The sequence below is a fragment of the Melospiza georgiana genome, chromosome 25 (assembly GCF_028018845.1).
Source record: "Melospiza georgiana isolate bMelGeo1 chromosome 25, bMelGeo1.pri, whole genome shotgun sequence".
In the NCBI taxonomy this organism is placed as follows: domain Eukaryota; kingdom Metazoa; phylum Chordata; class Aves; order Passeriformes; family Passerellidae; genus Melospiza; species Melospiza georgiana.
In genome coordinates, this window is record NC_080454.1 from 4,880,214 (window position 1) to 4,893,132 (window position 12,919).

The window sequence follows — 12,919 nt, forward strand, 5'->3', positions numbered from 1 at the left end:
TCGTGGTCTGAAGCTACCATCCATCACACTAATGTTCTAGGAGCGTATCCCAAGTGTCACCACCTGAACCTAGAGTCTATAGTGCTGCATGACTCCGAGGTATATTGTCCAGGTGAGTGGGGATGGGATCAGAAGGACCGGACTAGAACCCTAACTGGAACAATTGGTGAGCCAATTGTGGTCGCATGCAAAAAAGTGGAAGGATCTCTCTATGAGAAAGCCACCTCCATTACAGTTGCCAGAAAATTTTTAGAACCAGATGGAAAAAACTATTTGCACATCCCTACAACAGAACTGTGTCCTACGACAAAGTGGGAGTGTACCAAACAAATTCCCCTCACTCTGTGCTGCCAGCAGGAGTATGTTGGTAACTACACTTTAGGCCCCAGAACCAACAATGCAATTACAAAGGATTATAGAAATGAATCAACTGATTGCTGGCATAATTTTACTTTAGCCAAACCAACTTATGTGACACGCCGTTGGCAAAATAACTTGACAGATCCATTAATTTTAAACGGGCCGGTTTACAAATTTAAGACAAACGCTATAACAAAGCCCACACTGAGTACAGTAGTTACACCCCAATGGGTAGAAAGGACTGAGAGCGCCCTTAGTGAACTTGGTACTAAATGGCCTTGGTCCCAGGCTTTTGTTCATTTTTCCGAATCCACAGGAAATGTGAAGGATTTAAAACTATCAACTGTTGATATGCATGAAAATCAGATATACACTAGGCAGGAATGGGAAAACCAAAAAACCTGGCAGCTTCAAGGGATAGTGGGGAAAAAAATTGGTATAGGATCCAAATGATTAATTGTACTACCCATAGTAAGGCAACCTCAATCAGTGTTTTGACAGATCAAACAAATAAGCATGAAAAGGTTTGTACGCACCCAAGTGTACAGGATTGTTGGCACAATTTTACATTAGCACAAACCATAGAAGTGGTTTGTCTTTGGTCCAAAAAATGTAGGCCTGTAGGGCCCACATTTTAAGTTTATATTAAATGTTATAGCCCAACTTGTTACAATTTACACCACCACCGCTCCAGCCCAACCACTGGTTATGTTTAGCCCAAGAATTTTTGAAAATGGACCATATATAATTAGGAAAACAGGACAACAAAAAATACTGTTCAATCCCGCATGGTTACTTAAACAAGTCAAACTGCTGATGCAAAATAATGTCTCAGAAATTCAGCCGGCCTGTTCACCTTTCTTGCAAACTTCCTTTGAGGGCTGGATGACCTGTTTGCAAAAGCAGAACTCTTTTAAAAGACGGATGCTAAGAGACATAACCAGTGTTGTGGGAACAGGATTGGAAATTCTAAAAAGTATTGATTCAGAAGTGAATGAATAAAATTGGCTGCTACAACTAGAGATTTGACCAAATTGCAACAACCATTGCAGTCGTCCGTACTGGTTTTAGGAACACACCAGTGGCTGCTATCAAACATTTTGCCAAATTGGGAAAACGTAAATGTCCACAAATTGGTAATTGATGCACTCGGCGCTGCACAAAACAATGTTTCTTTGGCTCTCAGCTGTATCCAGGCACAATTGTGGATGCAGTCAGTTGCTGCCTCAAGTGTAAGAGAAGGTGAAGAAGGCACTTTTCCCACTGAAATTCAGAAAATAATTTGGGACAGAGCCACTGATTTTGAAAGAGAATTCCAATCCTGGTGGAACTTAGTGAATTTTACTCACAATCCCATTACAAACACAACCACGGCTTTTGTGTTAACCATATGTAATGCCTCAGTGCATTTCATAGTTCCTACGATTGCATTAGGTTTGAATCATGATGGAGCTATTATCTATCCTGAGCATAGGGAATGGGCCCATCAAATTGGTGAGAAACGGCAAACTGTCAATTTAGAATCTTGTATTGTCCGAGAACAACAAGGGTTCATCTGTAAAAGCAATGCAATCATAGCTTAAGACATTTGTTTAGACACAGAGCAAAATATCTGTCATTTTGAAATTTGTCCCAATGAGGCATCTGAAACAGTCCTTATATATATATAGGCAATGGGTGTGTGCATGCTTCAGAACTGCTTGTGATTTTCTATTTGTAGAGAATGTTGTTGTAGATACTAAAAATGATTCAAATTTTTGTGCTTGTAACTTTACCAAGATTACAGGATGTGATTTCTCTTATGAAGCTCCAGTTACCTCTCACCACCTATTGCAATCTAACTACACACTGATTCACAAACTGATGCCTACTCCTATTGGGATGAATCTCACTTTGGTAAGACAACTGCTGCTCCATCAAGACTTGGTAGAAATCCTTGAAAAGATTAAGAAAAACAGACAGAAAACCCTGGTAACTGTTCATCACAATGTGAGACAGATACACCGTGTTATGGAGAGGGTAAAGAAAGATGCCGAGCACAGGTGGTGAGATACCCTCTTTGGGTGGTCACCTACTGCCACGGGTGTCCAAACAGCGTGTCACCCCATTGTTATCCTTTTGATTCTAATTCTGCTTTATCTTGTCAGCAGCCCTATTTGTTATGAATTGGAGGATGATGAAACGGCTGACAAGATTGATGTCTATAGTTCATGCACACAACTTGGCTGATGTCCTCTACACTGTGGACATCCCCAAGTCAGTTGACACAAGGCAATTATGAATTAAGCATGTGTGTTTTAGAGCAATCCTTGATTCCAGTTTATGATTTTGTGAGAATTACCTTCAATTTTTAGCGTTTTGTTTTAGAAAATAATTTTAAAGTTAATGCTTATGATTTCTTTATTGCTTTTGCTTTTGATTATTTGTGATTTGTTTCAACCATTTGAAAATTGTTACAAAAATAGCCCTACTTTAATTAATTAACCATTTTGAAAATTGTTATGAAAATAATACTGTTATAATCAATACTAATTATGTTTATTGTCTCCCTTTTTCCCCTCTTTTTCCTATCCTTTCTTTTCCTCCTTTCTCTCTCTCTCTCTCTCTCTTTCCTCTCTCTGTCATACTGTCCCTATTTTTCTGGGTTATACTACCAACGTACAGCGAGTTCTGCAGACTCATCAACAACACTCCAGAGCCCTGCGGATGAAGATTCCTCAAGACAATAGTGAGTCACGGGGTCGTGTGAGAGTCTGTCTGAAATATCCCTCATCTGCCTCATGATCGTCATTGGGGGGGTCACTGAAAAACAGACCCTTCCTGTCTGAAGTTTCTGAGCCTGTAGGGGAAAGTCATATGCCTGAGACCTGAGAGCATTGCTAAATTATTGTTTTCACAGGTGCATTTGCTATACGCTACACTGAGCTCAAAGGGCATTTTGCCCTTTTGCACAATAGCTCTGGAATTCTCCCCACCTCTCAGCCTGGCTGAACTTCTCCTAGGCTTTAGTGTGGTCCCCCCCAAAGAAGACCCCTCTCACTCGTTTATAACAACTGTGACAGACAAACTGAGATGTAAGAAGCTTCTTCATCAAGAGACCGAGACACCAAATCCCTATGTGAGAAGGCCCCTCTCACCTTCTTCCAGAGACTGGGACTGAAACCCCCAAATCAGGGGAGGTCTATGGGGGGATTGGAAGGAAAGCTGCCCAAAGCAAGATGGATGTTGCAAGTGCAGACAGTCAACCACAAAAACAATGGCTCTCACCTACTGCCAAACATGGACTGTGCGTGCCCCTTTCCAAACACCATTCTTTCCCCCCGAAGATACAGTAAACTAACTTTGATTCGATTACAGAATCCATAATCCATCCCCCCTTCCCCCATCAAAAAAGAGTATAATTGGGGTCCAGATGAGCTGGGCCTCTGAGATCTCCCCAGACATGGCCTGGTGAACTCCATCAGCTGAACATGGAGGGACTTCGCAGTTCGACGTTTGGTAGCTGTATACCCATTCTTTTTCCTCCCTCTTTTCCCTTTTTCCCTGATTCCTCCCCAGTGCGTTTTTGCTGTGGTTATTTCAATAAAGGTGCATTTGTTTTGATTATCGCTGCAAACCCCCTTGTACTGTGCCAGTTCTTTTGCACCCTGAGATCAATCCATGAACCATCATGAAACCCGTTCGTAAGGACGGATCATGACACTCCCAAACTGCGTCCACAGGATCTGCCCGCCTCTCCCAGCCCCAGACCCCCCTTTCCATTACCCAGGGACCCCCTGAACCCCCATTCCTGCCTTTCCCAGCTCCCAGACCCCATTGCCATTGCCCTCAACACCGGGGATCATTGGACCCCCTTTGGTGGGCACAGGGACCCCCTGGATCCCCCATCCCGCCCCTCCCAGTCCCTTCCTTGAACCTTGGACCCCTCCCGGCTCTCCCGGTTTCCTTCCCGACCCTTGGACGCCCCCAGACCCCCCAGTCTCTGCATCCCCCCAGTTCTCCACCCCCTGCGCGTCCTGCGGGGGGTCCGGGCAGGTCCCGGGGGTTTCAGGGGAATTCCCTGAATTAGACAGGGTTTCCTCTGTCCCCTCCCCCTCCCCGCGCTGCCCCGGTCATTTTCGCGTCTCCCAAGCTGCGGCTCCGGGATCCGCCCGGGCACCGGGGACTGCCCTGGCACCGAGAGCCCCTGACCCGCAATTCCCGGGAACGGGCACCCCCCGAACTTCCATTTGCGGGCGAACCCCCGTTCCTGGGCACAGAGACCCCCTTGAACGTTTCGGGGCACCAGAATCCCCCTGTAACCCCTTCCCGAGGCCCGATATCCTCTGCACCCCCTTATCTGGAGCCTGGAACCCCCTGAACCCTGAATCCCGGGCACGGAAACCACTCTGAACCCCGATTTCTGGGCACGGGGACCCTCTGCATTCACTTACCCGGCACCGGGCCCCCCTGAACCTCAATTTTCAGGCAGCAAGACCCCTTGAACCCCGGAATCCGGGAAGTGAACCCCCCTGAACCCCATTTCCTGGGCACCGGGACCCCAGTGCATCCCGTTATCTGGCCCTGGGACCCCCTGAACCCCATTCCACTGCATCAGGACTCCCTCGAGCCCCCCATTCATGTGAACGGGGACCCCTTGCACCCCCTTCCCAGTCACTGGATCCCTGCCATGCCATTGTCTGGCACCAGGACACCACTGAACCCCCATTCCCCTGCACCAGGACCCCCGTGCACTCCCTTATCCAGGACTGGAACCCTCCCAAACCCTCCATTCTCACACACCGGGACCCTCCCACACTCCCTTATGCATCATGGGGATTGCCCTGTACCCCCTTATCCATCACGGGGATCCCCCTGCACGCCCTTATGCAGCCCCAATGCCCCCCCCGCACCCCCTTTCCCGGCCCTCCCCCTCTCAGACCCCAGCCCCCGCTTTTCCTTGACCCCGGCACCCCCTGAACCCCCACTCCTGCCTTCCCCAGCCCCCACCCATCACCTTCCTCAACCCCGGGTCCCGTGCACCCCCTTTCCTGGGCACAGGGACCCCCTGCACCCCCCACTGCCCTCACCCCCCTTCCCCTGACCTGGGACCCACTGAACCTCTGTTCCCGGGCATGGGGACGCCCCTGCACCGCCTTATCCGGGACTGGGACCCCTTCCTGGACCCCCCTCACACCCCTCTGGGACCCCCCGCACCCCTCCCAGGGCCTCCCGCCCTTCCCAGATCCCAGACCCGCCCTCTTCCTTCACCTTCGCACCCCCAGATCTCCCAAATTTCCGGATCCCCCCAGTTCTCCACTTCCGGCGCTTCCTTAAGGGGGTCCCAGGGGTTCCCAGGTGGTTCTCAGAGGGCTCCAGGGCGGTCGCAGCGGGATCCAGAGGGATCCAGAGGGATCCAGAGGGATTCTCTGCAATTCCCCCGTCCCCTCCCCCCTTCCCGCCCTCCTCGGTCGCTTTCGCTTCCGCGTCCGAACCTGGGAGACCGGGATCTGCCTGGCGACCGGTGACGTCACTGACATATCGGGCTGCCATTGGCGGGCAGGAAATAGCGAGGCCAGTGGCGGGGCCGGAGGCTGCTCTGGGGGCGGTGTCAGGTCTGGGGCGGGGTCAGGTCTGTGGGCGGGGCCGCAGCGGAGCAGCGCCATGGCTGCAGCGCTGGGTCTGGGGCTGCTCTTGGGGCTCCTGGGGGACCCGGGGGGCGCGACCAAAGGTGAGTGGGAACCCCGAAACCGGGAACCCTCCGAACTTCCATTTCCGGGCACCGGGACCCCCCGAACTTCCATTACCGGGCACCGGGAACCCCCCGAACTTCCATTTCCGGGCACCGGGAACGCCCTAGACCTCCATTCCTGGGCAGGGGAATTCCCCTGAACCACCATTTTGGGTCTACTGACCCCCCTCCATCCCCTTCCCCAGCACCGGGACCCCTCTGTACCCCCTCATGTGGCACCGGGACCCCCCTGAACCCCCATTCCTGGGCAGGGAAACCCCCCTGAACGCCATTCCCGGGCATCAGAATCCACTGAGCCCCCATTCCTGAGCACGGGGACCCCTTGAGCGCCCATTTCTGGGCATAGGGACCCCCCTGATCCCCCTTCCCCAGCACCGGGAGCCCCTGAATCGCCATTTCCCGACACCGAGACCCACTCGAACCCCGAATTCCGGGTAGAGAATCACCTGAACCCCCATTCCTGGGCAGGGAAAGCTCCTGAGCCCCCATTCCTGGGCACGGGGACCTCCATGAACGTTCATTTCCTGGCAGTGCGGCTCCCCTGCACCCCCATATCTGGCCCCGGGACCCACCGGATCTCCCATTCCTGGGGTTCAGGATCCCTTTAAAACCCGAATGTCGGCACTGGAGCCCCCCTGAACCCCCATTCCCGGGCACGGGGCCACCCCGAATCTCCATTTCCGGGCACCGGGACGCCCCTGCACCCCCCAGTCTGGGATTGGGCTCCCCCTGCACCCCCGTCAGTGCTTTGGGACGCCCCTGCACCCCCTTTTCGGGCATCTTACTTTTCCCAGACTCCAGACCCTTTGAACCTTTCCCTTGACTTTTGGACCCCTCGGGTCTCCCAACTTTTCGTGTCCCTCCCGTTTTCCTCTCCCACGTCTTCCTGAAACGGGGTTCCAGGCGTCTTAGGGGGGTCGCAGGGGAGAACCAGAGGGATCCAGATGAACTCCCTGGAATTCCCCCTTTCCCCCGTCCCCTTCCCCCGCGTTCCCTCAGTCTCTTTTGCGTCTCCCAAGCTGCGTCCCCGGGATCCGCCCGCCTCTCCCAGCCCCAGACCCCCCTTTCTGTGACTCAGGAACCCCCTGGAGCCCCATCCCTGCCTTTGCCAGCTCCCAGACCCCACTGCCCTCAACACCGGGGACCCCTGGACCCCCTTTGGTGGGCACAGGGACCCCCTGGATCCCCCTATGCCACCTCTCCCAGTCCCTTCCTTGAACCTTGGACCCTTCCCGGCTCTCCTCATTCCCCATCCTTCCTCCCCCGCCAGTCTCTGCACCTTTCCAGTTCTCCATCCTCTGCTCATCCGGTGGGGGGTCCCAGGGGGGTCCCTGGGGGGATTCTGGGCCCCAGGACCCCCCTGAATTTTCAGTTCTGGGCACTGGGACCTCCCTGCACCCTTTTTCCCATCCATCCTTTCTTCCCCAGTCCCCAACCCCCCCTTTTCCTTGTCTCTGAGATCACCTGGACCCCATTCCTGCTTTTCTCAGCCCCCAGGCCCCCCTTACCTCTGCATCAGGGACCCCTGAGCCTCCTATTCCCATGTCCTCCCATTTTGTGACCTCTTTCATTGTCATTGGGGACCCCTGGACCCCCTTTCCTGGGCACAGGGATCCCCTGGAACCCCCATCCCACTTTCCCAGTCCCTGCCCCCCCCCCCCCCCCCATAACCCTGGAACCCCCCGAGCCCCCATTCCTGGACACCAGGACCCCCTGCAGGCCCTTTGCTGTCCATCCCACCTCTCCCACCCTGCACACCCTTTCCTTGGCCCCAGGATCCCCAGACCCCTTCCCAGCTCTCCCAGTTCCCCTTTCATTGTTCCATGATCCCCTCAACCCCCCCAAATCTCCATGCCCCCCAGTTCTCCACTCCCTACGTTACCTGCACATGGCGGTGTCAGAGCCCAGCCCGGGAATCCCCCAGTTCATGTCCATGGGGTACCTGGATGGGATCCCCTTCACGCGCTACGACAGCGAGCGGGGCTGGGCTGAGCCACTGACAGAGTGGATGAAGGACGGAGTTGAGCCAGAATATTGGGAGGAGCAGACCCAGATGAATGAGAGGAACCAGCATGTGGCTGCCAGGAACCTGGAGACACTGCAAGAGCGATATAACCAGAGCGGGGGTGAGTGGGGGGGATCTGTGGGGCTGAGATGGGGATCCATGAGGCTGGGATGGGATCTGTGGGGCTGGAAGGGGAACTGTAGGGCTGGGATGGGGATCTATGGGACTGGCATGGGATATCTTGTGATCCATGGGTTGGGATATGGATCCATGGGGCTGGTATGGTGTCCTGGTTTAGGGCAAATTTGGTAGAGAATCTCCAAAGGAGGGCCCCTCCAGAAAGCAAACCCACATGGCCCCTCCCCCCAACCAGTTTGGGAAGGATTCCTCAGAGAGAAGTGGAAGGAACCTGTTTATTTAACAGGCACAGCAGCCCCCAGCACACAAAATGAACAATACCGGATGACACCACTCTGAAAAAGGTGACAAAATCAGAAAGTCTCTTTTGGGGATTGTCGCTCTGTTCTCAGTCCCTCTGGCTCTTGGGGCAGCTGCTGCAGCCACAAGGTGCAAACCCTCGGTGTTCCCAGGTCCCAGTCCGGAGCAGGTTCAAGATGGTCACAGAAACAGGAGAGGAGAAACAGTCCAGGAAGGAATTTGGACTGTTTAGCTAGAACTAGCTAATAAGCAGAAGCAAAAGCAAGCAGAAACAAGAGCACAGAGAGAGCGGGCAAAGCAGAAAGCCAAAAGCAAAAAGTGAAAGCAGCCCTATGTACTGCCTGTCTCTGTGTCCCTGATAAGAGAAACCCAAATAAAACTTTCACTCTTCAGAGACAGTCTTAAAGGCACAGAACATATGAATGGGGATACAAGCATCATAATGTCACCCCAGGACAGATGGGATCTATGGGCTTGGGTTGGGATCCATGGGGCTGGAATGGCAACTGTAGGGCTGGGATGAGGATCCATGAGGCTGGGATGGGATCTGTGGGGCTGGGTTGGGATCCATGGGGCTCCAAGGGGCTGGGATGAGGCTCTGTGGGTCTCCATCAGACTCTGGGGCTCCATAGGGCTGGAATGGGGCTCTATGGGGCTGGGACACAATTCCATGGGTCTCTGTGGGTACAATCCCCCCAGGTCTCCACACCGTACAGTGGCTTTCTGGCTGTGAACTCCTGTCCGATGGGAGCGTCCGTGGGTCCCGCCAGGAGGGCTACGACGGGCGGGATTTCATTTCCTTTGACTGGGGATCTGGGAGATTGGTGGCAGCTGACAACGTTGGTGAGATCACCAGGAGGCGCTGGGAACAGGACGGGACCGTGGCTGAGAGGCACCTGAATTACCTGAAGCACGTCTGCCCTGAATGGCTCCGGAAATACGTCAGATACGGGCAGAAGGAGCTGGAGCGCAAAGGTGGGAGCAGAATTCCTGAGGAGATTTGGAATTTCGGAATGGAGGACTTGGGAACATGGTCATTACTGTGGGAATTCCATGGGTAGATCTTGCCACCATCACATTCCCATCAAATTTCATGGTCAGATCTCACTCTTATCCCATTCCAGTGGGAATTCCACGAGTAGAGTTCACCCCAATGGTGGATTACACTATTATCCCATTTCAGAGCCCCCTGATGTCCACGTGTCCGGAAGAGAGGAACACGGGACGCTGATCCTGTCCTGCCACGTGTACGGATTCTACCCCAACACCATCGCAGTCAGCTGGATGAAGGGGGGTGAAACCTTGGATCAGGAGACGGAGTGGGGCGGGATCATTCCCAACAGCGACGGCACCTTCCACACCTGGGCCAGGATCGAGGCGCTGCCGGAGGAGCGGGAGCAGTACCGGTGCAGGGTGGAGCATCCCGGAATGCCAGAGCCCGGGATCTTCGCTTGGGGTGAGGCTGGGAATGTGGGGATTGGGAATTTGGAATTCCTAAATGGGGATTCCCCTCACCCTCCTCACTATCCCGCGTTTCCCAGAGCCGACATCTGGCAGGAATCTCACTGTGATGGTCGCTGTGTCCATCATCGCTGCCATCCTCATCGTCCTCATCGGATTCGGCGTCTGGAAGCTCCAATCCGGTAACACACGGGATGGGGGTTGGGAAGGGACACGGATCCACTCGGCACCGTTCTGGGAATCCTGTGCCACTGACTCTGATCCCACTTTGTTTCCACAGGGAGGAGAGACTGGAAGGGATACAACCCAGCAGCCGGTGAGTTCCAGTGGTTGATCCAGCTCTGGATCCCCTCTGTGTGGATCCCAGGATGGATCCTGGGGCTAATCCCACTGTGTGATCCATGCTGGAATCTCATGGATCTTCTCTTTCTGCAGGAAAAGATGTGGGAACCAATGGCTTGAGCACAGGTATGGAGCAGGATCAGGGAGAGATTCCAGAGGGGGATCGGGGCCGGATGGACAGACTGGGATCGGGGAGGGATTTCTGATCAGAGCAGGGTCCAGAGTGGGATCAGGTGGAATTGTAGAGTGGGATTGGGGCTGGATTCTGGAGTGGGATCAGGAGGGATGGATGGAGCAGGGTTGTAGCAGAGTGGATGGAGTGGGATCGGGTGGGATGGATGGAGCAGGGTTGCAGCAGGATTGGGGTGGGATCATGTGGGATACTGGAGCATCTCCTGCTCTCCATGGGCTCCAGCCAGGCCAACCTGTGGAATGGGGACAGGGACAGGGTGACACCATGACTCTCTCTCATCCTGGCAGGAATCGCCGCCTGAGCAATCCTTGGAGTTGGATCTGGCCCCTTCCCTCTTCCCAGGAAAGCTGAGAGCTGCCAGCAGAGCTCATCCTGCTGCTCCCACCCACCCCACAGCTCTTGCTAACAGATCCATTTCCCATTTTCTAATGCTTTAAAGGCAAGAACCACAAATATTCACAATGCTTCGCTTCTGGTGTGAAACTATCCTGCTTTGGGCAATAAATGTGGGTTCCTTCCTCCAGTGTCTGGCAGTTCATCTCTAGGAGCCAGGAATGGGAATGGGGTCACTGGAGCAGGGATGGGGACACCAGGAGCAGGATGGGGAGATCAGGAGCTGGACTGGGACACCAGGAGCAGGATGGGGGCTTGCCAGCCACACCCGGCTCCATCTCCTGGGATTAATTTCCCGCTCCGTGTCCCATGTCTGAGGTTTCCCCAGAAGGGTTTGGCCACGCTGGGCTCCTGGAGGGACAGTCAGATGGGGGGAGGGGTCAGGCCAGGCCTTGTTGTCCCCAGAGGTCCTTGAGTGTCCCAAAATCAGGGCTCAGGATCTCAGAGAGGTTCCCTGGCCATGACCACAGCCATGACACGAGCATGAGATGGCCGTGAGAATGACCATGAGTGACACAACCCTGAGACGACCATGACCATGGGATGACCGTGACTGTGACCATGAGCATGACACAACCACAACCCTGACCATGAGATGATTTGGACCAAGAGATGACTGTGGCTTGGCCATGCTACAACTATGGCCTTGAGGTGACCCTGACAGGATCGTGGCCACGAGATGACCATGAAGTGACAATGACATGATCATGAGATGACCATTACAGTGATGTGACCCTGAGCATAAGATGATGGTGATCAGGAAATGACCATGACCATCACTATGAGATGGCAATGACCATGACATGACCATAAGATGAATATGACAATGGGATGACCATGAGATGACCATGACACCACCATGGCCATGAAATTATGAAGGCTTTGAGATGACCATCACTATGACTATGACACGATCTTGACCAAGAGGTGACCATGAGATGACCACAATCGTCTCACACCATGGCCATGTGGTGATCACGACCATGAAATGATCATGATGCAGCCATGGCTGTGAGACAATTGTGACCATGAGGTGACTGTGAGATGACCATGAGATGATCATGACCATAAGGTGATGGTGATGACCATAACTGTGGGGAATAAGCCTTACAGAATAAGGACCTTTCCCACCTTTGTTCAATCCTGTTTACTTCTGTTCACCAAAAGGCATTCTGGGGAGGTTCAGCTGTGGGTCGATGGCCAGAGAGTTGGTGGTTGGTGGTTGCCTCATGTGTGAGGCAGGGATTGGCTGAGGAGATGCATGGACACCACATGATCAGAGAGAGCTGACTGGGTAAAGCTGATTGAGCAAATCAATAGCAACACTGCAGTGGCAGGCAAACAATGCATGCTTATTTTTGTTAAGTTTGGGGCAAGTTTTGAATATAAAAAAGATCAGCTGGTTACAATAAACAAACTTCTTTGGAACAAGCAAGAAGGTCCATGTGTCCTTGTTCCTCATTGCTGTGCATGAGGTGACCATGAGGTCACCATGACCATGACTGTGATCATGACACAACCATGACTATGAGATGACCATGATGATTGTGGCCATGAGTTGACCATGAAACGATCTTGAGATGACCATGACCATGTGAGGACCATGGCTGTGACCATATCCATGATATGCTCATGACCGTGAGAGGACTGTGACCATTGGATGACCATGACATAGCCATGAGCATGAGATCGTGACCATGAGAAGACCATGACCTTGAGGTGATCAGGGGATGACCATGAACATGAGATGATGGTGCTCAGGAAATGACCACAACCATGACATGACTACGACCATGAGTCGACCATGAGATGACCATGATCATTTAATGACCGTGAGCATTTCATGACCATGACACAGCTATGAAGTGATCAAGGTCATGAGATGACCATGATTTGACCATGGCCATGGGGTCATAAAGACCACGAGATGAGCAAGAGATAACCATGGCCATGAGACAACATATAACAATGAGACAACCATGACCATGAGATGATT

The 12,919-nt window shown here is 53.0% G+C and overlaps 2 protein-coding genes across 7 annotated transcripts in view; one reads left to right on the forward strand and one right to left on the reverse strand.

Annotated features, from left to right (window-relative positions):
- Positions 1 to 11,048, forward strand: part of LOC131093411 (class I histocompatibility antigen, F10 alpha chain-like) — a 40,913-nt gene extending 29,865 nt beyond the window's left edge. Inside the window, exons 3-8 of one of the 6 annotated variants that reach the window (XM_058040577.1) lie at positions 9,234 to 9,509; positions 9,718 to 9,990; positions 10,076 to 10,177; positions 10,276 to 10,311; positions 10,431 to 10,463; positions 10,818 to 11,048. In XM_058040577.1, coding sequence (XP_057896560.1) covers positions 9,234 to 9,509; positions 9,718 to 9,990; positions 10,076 to 10,177; positions 10,276 to 10,311; positions 10,431 to 10,463; positions 10,818 to 10,831 — 734 coding nt within the window. In that variant the 3' untranslated portion in view covers positions 10,832 to 11,048. Of the gene's footprint in view, positions 1 to 5,985; positions 6,071 to 7,953; positions 8,218 to 9,233; positions 9,510 to 9,717; positions 9,991 to 10,075; positions 10,330 to 10,430; positions 10,464 to 10,817 lie in introns of those variants that run through there. The other 5 variants (XM_058040571.1, XM_058040576.1, XM_058040574.1 and 2 more) reach the window with 5 other exon arrangements.
- LOC131093385 (zinc finger protein 850-like) overlaps positions 1 to 12,919 on the reverse strand; it is a 131,519-nt gene that overhangs the window by 47,924 nt on the left and 70,676 nt on the right. The gene's annotated exons all lie outside the window — the stretch shown is intronic.